Source organism: Anabrus simplex, chromosome 7 (genome assembly GCF_040414725.1).
Source record: "Anabrus simplex isolate iqAnaSimp1 chromosome 7, ASM4041472v1, whole genome shotgun sequence".
Classification (NCBI taxonomy): domain Eukaryota; kingdom Metazoa; phylum Arthropoda; class Insecta; order Orthoptera; family Tettigoniidae; genus Anabrus; species Anabrus simplex.
The window spans coordinates 70,907,479-70,921,581 of record NC_090271.1 but is presented as its reverse complement, the minus strand read 5'-3'; the positions used below and the strand labels follow the sequence as shown (position 1 = coordinate 70,921,581).

General features: G+C 36.7%; 1 protein-coding gene across 2 annotated transcripts in view; it reads right to left on the bottom strand.

Annotated features, from left to right (window-relative positions):
• Positions 1-14,103, bottom strand: part of LOC136877254 (RNA-binding protein 25) — a 305,057-nt gene that overhangs the window by 92,386 nt on the left and 198,568 nt on the right. For both annotated transcript variants that reach the window (XM_067151122.2, XM_067151123.2), the window contains exons 10-13: positions 4,173-4,420; positions 3,231-3,438; positions 2,981-3,147; positions 2,753-2,903 (exon numbers count right to left, since the gene is read on the bottom strand). In XM_067151122.2, the coding sequence (XP_067007223.1) occupies positions 2,753-2,903; positions 2,981-3,147; positions 3,231-3,438; positions 4,173-4,420 (774 nt within the window). The remainder of the gene's footprint in view (positions 1-2,752; positions 2,904-2,980; positions 3,148-3,230; positions 3,439-4,172; positions 4,421-14,103) is intronic.

Here is a 14,103-nt window from a genome sequence, read left to right as displayed (position 1 = left end):
TTTTTTAACCGCTTTCATGAAACTGAATCCTGCATACAGCGGAAAATATTTCTGGTCCCTTGGGTTTCCGGTGAGAATAGGTTTTACTGTACTTCTGTTGTTAAGTGGCTAACATCACTAAGCAAAACTAAGCATGATACCTCAGAATTATCAAAATGATTTTTCTCATAATTTTTATTTTATTTAGTAGCTCTTAGTATTTCAAATAAGTTGCCATTTACTTTACAAAGCAATGTTTCTTAAAATTCTCACTGCTAAACCGTGTAACATCTTTGCATTTTCTGAAAAGATGCTCTACAAGATCCCTTGGAGAAATACTGTTTAATTTTCAGAATTCAGTGATGAATATTATAGGATAAGTCTTTGGAAGCGCTGGAGAGGAAAGAAAGAAGTACCCTTTTCACCACTGGTAAAGCTACTGATTCTGCTTTGATAGAATGGAACAAGTTATCTCCAGCATAATTTAATTTTTTCCGTATACTGCTTTAGGTAATGCTGTTTTGCCACAAAACATTTTTGTCCATTGTCACTTGGCTCTTCATTGCTTTTATGCTTGAACATCTTATTTTATTTAACACAGAAATAGACTTGCAGAATGTGACATCAGCATCACTTTGTTAACTCATTACCAAACCAGAGATAACAGCGAACACATATACAGTGAATGCATTAGGCAAAGATGTTACATTCACGGCCAAAGGTTGTAAACAAATGTGGCTATCTCGTAATTTTTTCTCAAACTATCTTTTAATAACTGTCTCCGATGCAAAACTAAGTTTCTCATATTTGTAGGAAAAATGGAAAATTTAAAAACAGCACTTTGAATTAGCTCCTCATCCACGATATAGCTATCTATAGCAGCAGATCGATGTAACAGAATTTCTTTCTTTTTTTTTTTTTTTTAAAGAGTATCCCTATGAAGACAAGAGCACACAATTTTGAGGCAGCCAAAGAACTGTATTGTCTTTTGCATTGCGGTAACTGTGCTTGAAATGTTATTGCTTGTATTGCATTATCATTGCTTGTTTCACTGTTTTATTCATTCAGGACCTGTTTACTATCGCAGAGTTTGTATACAACTAGCTGTATTGCTTTCCTGGAGGAACGCTGTTCCCTTCAAAATTTCAGCAAATGGCGTAGAGTCTTTATGTTTGTTAAGATGGAAAATGCCACGCAATTCTTATAAAAATATAAGTTATGGTTGGATAGGAGGGTCGTTGCCTTTCAGAGAGAACACATTTGCCTCTTACAAGTTACGGTACATAACTTCACATTCAGACATAAAATGAGCTAGAACTATAGTGAAGTTTCAACCCATCGAGTTTGTAAAATCCGTATTAAACAATACTGCTTCCATACTGATGTAGTACAAGTGAGAAATCTGTAGCAGTTGGCATCTCTGAGAATGTGTGAATTTTAATATAATACCCTTCCACAAGCCAGAATGCAGAGGAAGCACTGCCAGTAACATTTACGAGAGATGTATCGTACTGAATTACATTTTCAAATTGCTTGTGGCCCATGACCCTCCATTTTGTAAATCATGGCAGATCTGGTTAGCTAACACATTTGTCCACAACATGAGACGGCAGCATTACAATCCCTCCTACAACATAGCATATTTTTCCCGCCAATGTCAGCGCACTGGGGGACAACATGCAGAGTGATTATGTAGAATAATGCTGTATATGACAGTTTCTATGGAAAAAGGTAGTGACCACTGCAGAGAATTACAGAAGATTGGTAATGTGTGTGTGAAGAGCATTCATTGTCATAGAAATCCATGCACAAATGGGTTGAGGACTAGAAAAATAGCTGTACATCAACGGAGAAGGGGCAAAGGTTCTGGAAGGAAAGTGACGGTGGCAATGCTAACAAACCTCATGATCACCTTGTGTTATGGAATGTGCCCTCAAAGTGGGTTCCCACGAGCCTGACTGAAGCAGGAAGAAAAGCATGCGTGAATGTGATAAATGATCTACATCAAAACCACCAGGATCCAGTGGGCTTCATGTCGAGGAATGTGACTAGGAATAAGACACAACTCCGTTATCAGAACAAACCCCAATGAATGCAGTGGAAACATATGGACAAGCCACGTCAGCCCTCCCCTCCATAAATTTTGCATTTTGGGACACAGAGAGCAGCATCATCCTCATTGAATAGCTGCAACTGGGTATCATTCAACAGCATTGCACATGTAGCAACCCTACACAACTGGTGTAAAAAAATCCACCAGGGGACAAAAGGTGTTCTTCTGCAAGAGAAAAGTCAAAATTATTTCCATCATTGCTAAACTGAGATTCCAAGTGCAATCACATTACTTATTCCTCGACTTAGCCTCATCGGATTACAATAAGGAAAGATACCAAAACTCATGGTTTCATGTGGGTATAGAGAGGCTTCCATAGCTGAAGAAAGACTACTGCTTTGTGAGTAATGTATCTGGAATTCCATACGACACACTCCTAGGTATAATCTCCCTTAAGTTGCCAGGACAATACAACTGATCAAAATGAACTATGAAACATTTTATCACTAAAGGAAAATTGTGCCATTCTTTTCAGCATAAATAATGGCAGGCACAGTCATAAAAAGTGACTATATTATCAATAATTATGACTGGCAGACATGTATATAGTTAACACATGTTTCTGTAAAAATCCTGGATGTTGGAGGTGCGAATTTCTATGTAAGTTTAAACATTACATTTTCCACTTCCACTGTTATATACCCATGATACTTATCATACCCTTTCAAATTCTGCAGTTGGATCCTCATGTTCTTCTGCAAAGATTTTTGCCTTCAGTTCCTCTAGTTCTTCTTTCTCTCGTTGCCTGTCTCGGCTGTCCATTTCTATCTCCTTCTCCCGCTCCGCTAGTCGTCGCTGAAGCTCACGGCCCCTAAAACAAATTACTATTATTGGAAACATACTTATAATACAGAAGAACAATTGGAAAGATTAGCAAATATAACTTACTTGTAATATTTGGGATCATCCCTCTCATCATCATAATCTTCAAGAAATTCTTTAAGTCTTTTAGCTTCCCTTTCTCTTTCTTCTTCTTTCAATCTTTCTCTCTCTTTTTCCTTCTCCCTCTCTTTGAATTTTCTACGTTCTCTGCTCTCCCAGTTGCGTAACCGTTCCTATACAATATAAGATTCATATTAAGAGATATTTCTTAGATTTAATAGCACTTGCCACAGAAAAACAGTACATCTTACAGTACCTGGTATGCAGCTTCCTTCTCTCGAGCTTTACGGTCCATTTTCTTCCTCTCTTTGGCTTCCTCCTCTTCTTCTCGTTCTCGAGCCACGTCACGGTCAGATTTTCTCTGAAAATCATCCCTTTCTCTTTCACGTTCTCTCTCCCTTTCCTTTTCTCGTTCTCTCTCCCTCTCCCGCTCACGTTCTCGCTCTCTCTCGCGCTCTCGATCTCTGAAGACAAAGAAGGAACAGCTTCTATGAGTATGTCTTTCCCCTGAATAGCAGGAAGGTAACATATACTTTCTGCAGCATTACAGATCAGCACTCAAAAAAATTACTTCTAAAGACCTGTAATAATGGGCAAATTTTAGGCAGGGCAACTCTTTTGAGAAACTTCTATATCCAACCCCTATTTATTAGTAAAGATCAGCGAGTATTCACTGTTACTCCTAACAACAATTTTAATATGTAATTCATTAACTTCCATCATCTTCTCTGTATATTATAACTATAGTTTATTATTTTCATTTTTAAAGCCACCTTATCACATGTATTAGGGGTCAGGACAGTATCCAGGTCCAGTCTGAGACATGGCTGAGGTGCCTCTAACCATCACTCCTTAAACAGCGATGGTTAGAGGAAATGCTGCAGTGGTGAAAACTGACTTATTCCAGTAAATCTAATATGCTTATAATCATATTTATAAGCTGAGCAACTATAAAGATTTCCCATGAAATTTCCCATGAAATGAAATGTCGTATGGCTTTTAGTGCCAAGATATCCCAGGACGGGTTCGGCTCGCTAAGTGCAGGTCTTTCTATTTGACGTCCGTAGGCGACCTGAAGATTTCCCATAAGAAGCAAACGCACCACAGCCACATTCAGTCATGTATTTATAACTTCAGGGAACATAGTTTATAAAATAGTTAAATAAGTTATTTCTGAAAGTGTAGAACTTTATTTTACCTAGAATGGGAGCGCCTCCTCTCTCGTGTTTTAGCACGGATCTTATTGGAGTATGAACTCTCGGGCGAAGGACTACGAGTAGTCTCTCGCGTCCGTGAATGAGAACGTGACCTCGAGCGACTTTTTGAGTGAGAACTTCTTGAGCGGTTCCGGCTTGAGCTGGCCTCCTTACGTTCCCTGCGGTCCCTCTCCTCTCGATCCAGTTGTTCCTTACGACGACGTTCTACTTCCTTCTCTTCCTCTTGTTTCTGTGGGGACACAAAAGCACCACAGGCACGTTCAGTCATGTATTTGCCACTTCAGAGAACACAGTCGATCACTTCTGGCAGCAGCAGACACCTTACATGCACAACAATTATTGGAAAGTTTCATACCTGGGAGAAGATAATCTGCATGCATTGCTGAGGAGAGTCAATACCACAGTACATGTACTGTTAGTAGTGAATCAGCAGACAACCACACGCTAGTTATGACTCCCAAGGCAGATCAGACTACTAGCCAGACTACAAGAATCAAAAGATTTTGATGGTCAAGAATGGGAATAATGTTTGAAGATCTACATACATTTTGGTTCTTCGTGACAAACTTGACAAGTCATTAAGACTTTAACACTGATGGGAATATTTTCCCCCTTGGAGATTTCTTCTCTTGATTTCTTGATTGTGCTGCACAATTGCTATTTTTCACTCCACAAAGACACAAAGAAGCACTAAATTATTTTATAACAGTGCACCAATGCGCCTCTGATTACTGTAAGTAACATTTAAAAAGCAATGAATCGCTGAATATCAACTCCACAGTGAATGCAATGCTTTGTTACAGAGATGCAGTAAATAAAGCCAATGAATACCAAACAGTACCATACAGTAATAAATTAAATAATGCTATATGAACACGCATATATCTTTTAAGAATGCCCACAAAAAAAAGTTGTCAAGATATTCTATTAGTGCATATACCAACCATGCAAAACACATTTGCAATCCCTATTCCAATCAACCTAGGCTCTTGATTCGGAACTGTCTTGTAATTACTGACTGACAATCTGATGAACAGGGACAAAAGTACTTTTATAAAAAAAAAACTGCAATAGCGACTCTGGAGCTTAATACAATATCCTTACATTTTCTATGAGTTTAGAATAGGTTGATAGTTTCTTTTTCTTTACTTAACTGTTCCTAGGAGTGGAAATCATTTCATGAAAACTTACAAAAATGAAAATGAGCATTGCTGGAAGCTGGTGGAAGATAAGTTTCAATTCCAGGAGCACATACACTTTGCTAAAGAGCATCCAAGGTTAAAAAAATTTACATGTCTTATGGGCTTCTATTTGTATGCAAGTATTATAATGAAGTCATATAAAAATATGTTATTTTTCTTATGGAAAAAGTATTGGTTGTGCCATACGATACTGAAAACTTAAAATCATTTTGATATCTTTGAGCTTATCCTTTTTACATTACAAATTCGGCTCACTAAATGGAACAGTTTGCCATGCTTGTCAATTTGTGCCGCAATTCAGAGAGGATAGACACAAGTGTGCATACAATCATCACGAGGTATGACTAAACTACTGTGAATTAAAAGTCAAATTTAGGTGAACGTCTTTCTAGGGTACATAGAGTTTCATTGCAAATATATTACGTTTCACTGTTCATGAATGAATTGCGTTGCTTTTTGTTATGGGTGTTGCATTTTCTTTTCTGCTTAGTGGTTTAACGTTGCACTAATACATCAAAAGTTTTTGGTGGCGTAAAAATGGGAAAAGGCTAGAATTGGGAAGGTAGTGGCTATGGCCTTAAATAAGGTACATCCCCAGCATTTACCTGGTATGAAAATGGGAAACAATGGAAAACCATCTTCAGGGCTGCCAACTATGGGATTGAAGCCACCATATTTCAAATGCAAGCTCACAGCTACGCGACCCTAACCGTGTGGCCATCTCACTCTGTGTGCACAGTATTTATCGCTTTTGTCTGTTAGTATTAATTTACTGAAGTCCCCTACGTCATTAATCAGTAATATTTTCAATATAAAATCCATAAATTTGGCCATATTAATGGTCTATACTGGGCAGTATTGACTACTTACAGTGATAAACTTACTGCACTGAATAAACAGGAAATACAGAACCAGCCTTGCCAATACTAATAAAAAAACATATGTTAATTATTCATACAGGTTTTGAGAACATATCCTCTTCTTCAGCGAAAGTATTTCACTATTTCAATGACTTGATTAAAATAGTAATTATCATAGTATTACTTAAAACAATTGAAATATAGCTATTACTCATACATAATGTCTATTTTTTCATCTTCAGAGATCTCAAACTAATAAAATGGTTGCTCAGGTAACACTGAACACTTGTTCTTCTGAGAGTGTGAATGCAAATCAGCTGTGGTAACCAACGTAATAGGGTTGCGACTTCTTAACTCTTCTTAGAAGACTTTTTGTAAACTTGATGAGGATGAAGGTCATATTCTGCTGAAATTTTATTCAAATTTAAGTCACTGTTACCCTTTTTATGACAAGTATTTAAACAATTTCTCCAAGATATTAATGTAATTTTGAATTGTGTATAGTAATTTAATGTCCTTTTCTATATTAGTAAAACTATGGGTGTTATGTTCTTACATAACTGAATATCTTCTACGCTTCACTGCATTCATTTGTTCTCTTTACCGAATTTCTAGTGCGAACATATGTGTAACAACCAACCATAGTTTTACTAATATAGAAAAGGACATGAATTACTATACACAATTCAGAAATGAAATTACACGAATATCTTGGAGAAACTGTTTATATATTTGTCACAAAAAAAGGTAACAGTATTTAAATTTGAATGAAATTTCAGCAGAAGAAAACTTATTGTTTAAATCAGCAAACTCATATGTTAAAAAAAGAAGATTAAATAATAATGAGTCCACAACCTTGATCCCTATCAAGGTTCAGACAAAAAATCTTCCAATAAGAGTTAAGAAGTCACAACTCTATTACATTGGTAACCACAGCTGATGTGCATTCACAGTCTCAGAAGTACAAGTGTTCATTGTTATCTGAGTGGACCATTTTATTAGTTTAGAGATATTTGAAGATGAAAAAATAGACATTATGTTAATAGCTATATTTCAACTGTTTTAAGTAATGTTATAATAACTGAAAATCTATTTATTTTAAACAAGTCATTGAAATTACAAAACAATTTTGCTGAAGGAGGTGTGTTCTCGAAACATGTACGAGTAATTAACATATATTAAATTGTTTTTTGATTAATATCGACAAGGCAGATTCTTTATCTCCTGTTTATTCAGTGCAGTAAGTTTATCACTTTAATATTTTCAAGTTATGGCTTAACATGTGAAAAGGAGAACTGGTGAAGTTTTCAGGATAAGGAAACCACAAATGGTGCATAACGTATTTTTACTTGAAAACAAAGCATCCAAGACAAAGTACAAGTAGGCTAGTAGATAATTAATATTAATAGTGGTGTGTGGCTTCCGAAAAGGCCTGGTGCAGGTCTTTCGAGTTGACACTGTATAAGCAACCTGAGTGTCTGCGAGGATGAGGCACTACCTGTGATAAATTCTAATGCTGAGTATAAAGAGGATGTTCGGCATTCTGTTTCATAGGGTGCAGAAGAATATCTATAGAATTTTGTGATCAAGTCCTTGCATCTGTTGTCAGTTGTCAGTAATTTATCTGATGTCTGCTGTAGGCTACATTGAGGAAAAATGAAATGGCGTATGGCTTTTAGTGCCGGGAGTGTCCGAGGACATGTTCGGCTCGCCAGGTGCAGGTCTTTCGATCTGACACCCTTAGGTGACCTGCGCGTCGTGATGAGGATGAAATGATGATGAAGACGACACATACACCCAGCCCCAGTGCCCACGAAATTAACCAATTATGGTTAAAATTCCCGACCCTGCCGGGAATCGAACCCAGGACCCCTGTGACCAAAGGCCAGCACGCTAACCATTTACATTGAGGAGATAGCCAGCAAGTGAAGGCAGGCCCTGATGTCTTGTTGTTACTAATATGTCAACGGAGCTTCCTGTGTTGTAACCACACAGCAGTTATTTGCCTGAATAGTTGAAATGTTTCTGGAAGCATTCAGCACCCTGGCCCCTTAAAAGCAGCATCGATCATGAAACTTGCTCAGATATAAGAAACAAGTCAATGCAACACAGGTTTCATTTTGGATTCTGGATACACATGTTTCTATGTTGTTATTTTTGTAACAATTATTATTCAGTTCACATCCCTATGTACATGTTCAAACTCTTACTCTATTTTGAATGATACTGTCAATGGAATGATATCTTAGAAGCGTTCTGGTGAAATGAAATTTCATCTATTATTGCAACCATAATTTAATTAACAATTTGTGAAAATAGGCCATTTATATTAATACTATTCACACACTGTTGCAACAGATGCACCAAACTATGTATAATTTTTTGTCGTCACTGTACCCCACGACCAGTGTCTGAAAGGCAGTATGCGAGGGACTATGGCAAGAACTGAATGCATTAAGGCCATTAGGCCCGCACTATCTTCTGAACCCTCCAGTACTTGCATAAATACCCCAACTTTTTGAAAATGACTGCCAATTTTTTTCTATCATTAACTGAAACCTGGGCTGCTGTATACCTTTCAAGGACACTGTGTAGCACCTCCCCAGTTATTGTCATAAATCATAGGATGTCAGTACATTTCCAGCAGTGAGACAAAGCTGACTGGGGTAACATCCTGCACCACGCGAGCACCAGCGAAACCAAATTCACAAACTCGTGGTTTGTCAATTTCCATTCTTGTGTGTAAAGAACAAAAGTCATGACATAGTTTGGAACATTAGCAGGGATCAGGAATGAATTTGTCAACCTTTTCTGAATTATTTGATGAAGAATAAGTGGATCCAGAAGACGACACTGAAGAGGAGAATATAGAGACATCAAAGCATGATTCACTTTCAGAACAGGGCATAAGTTACTTACCTGAAGAGGACAGTGCTGATACATCAGGCTGTGTAAAAGACAACGCATTGAAGAGGCCCTGCCAAAACTATATTTATGGATGTGATAGCTTTGGCTAAATGGAGCACCAAAGGGCCAATTAAAAACATCATACTTGTGCTTGCTTGGTTCCAGGCTGAAAACTCGTGGTGTTATGGACCCATTGGCACTGTTTCAATTTTACTGATAAAAGCATTACAATAATGAACATTTTCATGCAATGAATAGCAATATATTTTATGAGGGACAGAGATGCCAAACCAAACTCAGAAGAAGTCAGAGTTCTCCAATGCCACCATTGAAGAGAAAAATATCAGGATCATCTGGAAGATATATTGTATGTCCTAGAAATCAGGACAGAAAGAGCTATGTGTGCTATGTGAAGACCATTTCAGTGCTGTGTGTGAAGAATGCTTCAATCAGAAAACTGAAAGCAGGTAAAACAGACGAAACTCCAGGGTTAAACTGCAATGAAGTGTAATCTATTTTCATAGTTCCAGTTTTTATGACTGCATGAACTCTAGTGTTATTACTGATGATATTATCTACCTTGAAGTTATGTAAGATATCTTTTTTTCTGTATGATGTATTTTTAATGGAAATACTAGGAGATATTTTTTATTTATAGGGTCCTAATTCAGAAACATCATGAAAACAGCCTAATAATAGTTCTACATTATGATAAATTATCACAAAAGAATGGGACAATATTTTACCCCGCACAAGTACAGGGCATGACAAAAACTCCATGTGAGAACTGGAGGGTTAACCCTAGATACTCTATAGCTGCAATATATGTGGTGGAATACAAGCCAGAGTCCAGTTCAAAATTTCATTCAATAAGACGTTACATTACAGAAATATGTAAATTAAAAGCCTGCCATAGTCAGTACACAAATGTTGATTGTGTTTCTAATCAACATTTGTGTACTATGATGGGCTTTTAATTTACATATTTTTGTACTGTAAAGTCAGTAGGGTCAATTATGAGATTCTTAAATTGCGAGATAAGACATCTCAACTTCTTGTTTTACTCTGTCCTTTCCCATTCATATGTGGTCATCGTTTCTGGTGAGCCTCTGCTACCTTCCTCGGTCCCAAGCTGTCATCTGTCAATCTCCATCACATCTCTTCTATCACACAATCTACTCACCATCTCTTAGGTCTTCCTCTCCTATCCCCAGTGCTTTCAATTTAGATACTTTCCACCCAACACAACTTTGATCACATCTTGAAATGTGTCTATACCACAGCAACTGTCTTTCCTGTACTTTCTTTGATATTTTTTTTGGTCACTTTTACACATCTTCCGATTTCTTCATTCCTTACTCAGTCCATCCTCGTAATCCCACATATACATCTTAGCATCTTTATATCTGCTATGTCCAGATTTTTCCTCAGATTACCTCAACTCAACATAAAGATTAAATTATGATTCATTTACATACCTAATTAAAAAGACAAACACATGCTAGTTCATGCTTACAAGCAGTAACTACCAAAAAAGTAAATATTTATATCTCTGTAACTTTTTATTTTTTTAATTGGCTTTACTTTGCACCGACACAGGTCTTATGGTGACAAAAATAACTTTTTAATCATGGAGATAGCACCATTATCCTTAAAAGAGAGGCTAATTCTTAATGAGCACCAGCATACTGCATAGGCACCACCTTTTCTGATGCAACATATATATAGTCATCAGTTTATCATGTAGTTAAAGTAGTTCTTGGAATATCCGTATTGACACTATACTAAATTAAACTGAGTCTAGAATATGGGTCGAATATACGAGGGAAAATCTGTGCGCAACATGTTTTGAATACTACTGTATTCTTGAAACAGCTAGTGATGCTCATAAAAAGGTCACATTCAAAATACATCCAATTAGTTTGTCAAATTAAGTTCCTATTAATTCCTATTGTTGCAGCAAAAAAACATAACATGATTAATTACTTCATATCATCCATACAATAGAATAAAATTGCACCTAAATGCAACTTGGGTTAGACACAAGTTAATTTTCAGGCACTATTGGCATAAATCAAATATGGGTCCAAAGTACAGCATGTGTATAATGTACAATGTTTTGCAAATGCCACATGAAGGAAAACATGCACTTGAATATGCATGACAAGTGCCACAGCTACCCTCCAGGAACACTTTGGTAGTACTGCAGTATTGTTCCTATGTGTTAATGTGCAGATCAGACAATTGTGCATACTGCTTGGAGTAAAGTGGTGAATGTCCTCCAAGCATGCATAGCCCTCAGTATAGGTTCAATTTTTATTTATAAATAAGTAATATTAGATTCAGTTGACAAGAACTTTACACTTTGAATGAATGTTAATTTGCTGTTATTAACTTAAAAAAGCTTACCAAAGAGCAAGTTGGTTTCACCAAGCTAATAAATATCTCAAAAATGAGACAACATTAGGAAAAATTCTGACAGCTGAAAACTAAAGTGAAAAGTGAACCTGAACCTGAAGGACAGTTAAATAACTGAATAGATTTTAATGCAGTCTGAGGTTACCTGAATTTTTCAGATGACCTTACAAAAGTGAATACACAGATGGATCCAAACATAATGAAACTAGAGAGGGAGTATGAGTTTACTGCCACCTCTTCCCAGTATGCACAAAAAATAAAAATAAAAAGATAGGCAAACTGAAGCAATTCAATGAGTTTTGCAATAACTATTTTACTATGCTAATGAACTAACCAAACAGTTTCCATAAGGGTTACTGGCAGCAGACTCTCAGGCAGCCACTCCGGCACTACTTGCAAACAACCATAATCATGGCTTCAAAGTACAGTATCGAACTCTGGAATACCTAAAAATCTTTCCTGATAACCTTAGTGCACCTATGGATTCCAGCCTACATAGGAGACATTGCCAAAATGCTCACACCCGATGAAATCCATAAAGTTTGTAAAAAAAACAGTGGTTAAGAAATGAGAAAGAAGAGCCCAAAACAAGTAGCTATAGCGCCTTTCAGACCACACACTGGATAAGACTGTATAGCAGGATACCTTCCTTGTATCAAAATCTACAAATCAAGAGTGCACCCATCTGTTACTCCAAACTTCAACTACATATGCTGACCACATCCTGTACTACACTGGACTCAACCGTATTTTTTGACTAAAGGCAAACTTAGCTTCACTTCAATGGGATGCCAGAAATACAGTGGATTTATTTCTCAGAAACCACAGGACCAACAATCAATCAAGAATAATTTTATTCTTGTTAGGGTTATGAACCAGCATGATTTGGTCAATGGCAGAGGATGAGAAGACAACAGGAAACCACTCCATTCAAGTTCCTTGTGAATATCCCAAGATGTACCTATGGAACACTAAACCCAAACATGCCAAGTCCTGAGTTGAATTTTTTTCCGCAGGTAAAAGATACCCACAATCGGATCTCCGGTGGGTACATTAAGAAACATATGGCAAACTAGTAACAAATTGAGGATAAGAAATTAGAATGTGAGGACAATGAATAGGAAAGATGGAGAAGGTTAGAATGGAAATGAGAAGAAATAAAAGTGATATCTTTGGGGTTAGCTAAGTTAGATGGGAAGGAGAATTAACATTGGGAGATTAAAGATATACAGAGTGAAAGAGAGTAAGAACAAAGGAATAGGTGTAATGAGAAAAGGCATTGTGAAGAGCAGGATTATAATGAAGGAGTGATACAGTATCTGTCAAGATAAAAATGATAAAGTGGACTCTTTCCAACACCAACAACCAAGCACAACCAGTAGATTAAGAGTAAGAAGAAATTTCACAAATGTACGAAGAAAACCAAGAAGGGCAAGTGATAATAAAAGGTGATTGGAACAGTGTTGTTGGCAAAGGCAGGAAAAGTAATGTGATAGGAGAGTTCAGTCTTTGAAAGAACAATGGATTGAATTTTATAAGGTGAACAATCTGTGGGTTGAAAATGCCTGGTTTGAAAATCACAAAAAGACTTCACATTGGAAAAAGCATGGATGAGAGCAAGAGATATCAAACAGATTTCATACTAAAAAATCATTCAAATACAATAATAATGTTATTGGTTTTAAGTCCCACTAAATACTTCTATAGTTTGTCATTGTACAAACAATGTATCAAGAATTAGGAAATAGAAGAAATCAGATAACAGAAAGGAGTGGATAACTCAAATAATTGAACAGATGGAGGATAGAAGGAAATGTGAACAAGAAAAATGAACCTGAGAAGAACAGAAAAGCTAAAGAATATTGGATGAAAAATCAAGTCTAGAAATAGAAACATTTGAGAGGATTGGCAAAATAGATGAAATTTATAGATTAGCAAAGAACCTGACTAACAAGACCCAAAGACAAATAACAAGGATTTCATGTACAAAGAAGGGAAGATCACATTTGCTGTAGAAGAGAGGAAGGACATGTGGAAAACATATATAAACGAACTACATGATTCAGATAATAGACATGTTTGCAACATTAAACTAAAAGAAGAGAAGGAATGTGATGAGGATAATAGAGGCCCTTAGATAAATAAGGAAAAAATTAAGAGAGCAATAGCAGACCTAAGAGATAACAAAGTTGTCAGATGTGATGAGATACCAGCATAAAGGTATTGCGAGAGAATGTACTAGGGACACTTACAGATCAACAAAGTTTATGATGGAGCGCAGCAAATGATCCTGATGGAGCGCAGCAAATGATCTCTTAAGATAATTTTTTTCTCATTCAAAAGAAATACACCACTCAAGCTTGTAAGGACCATCGTATGGCATTTGGCAAAAGCAGCTGCAAGAATAATTGGGAAGGATAAAGAGAAAGGTAGAGGAAAACATGGAGAAATCCAATTTGACTTCAGGAAAGATAGCAGAACAAGAGATGCCATTGGCAGTATGGGAATGTTAGTTGAGAGAATGC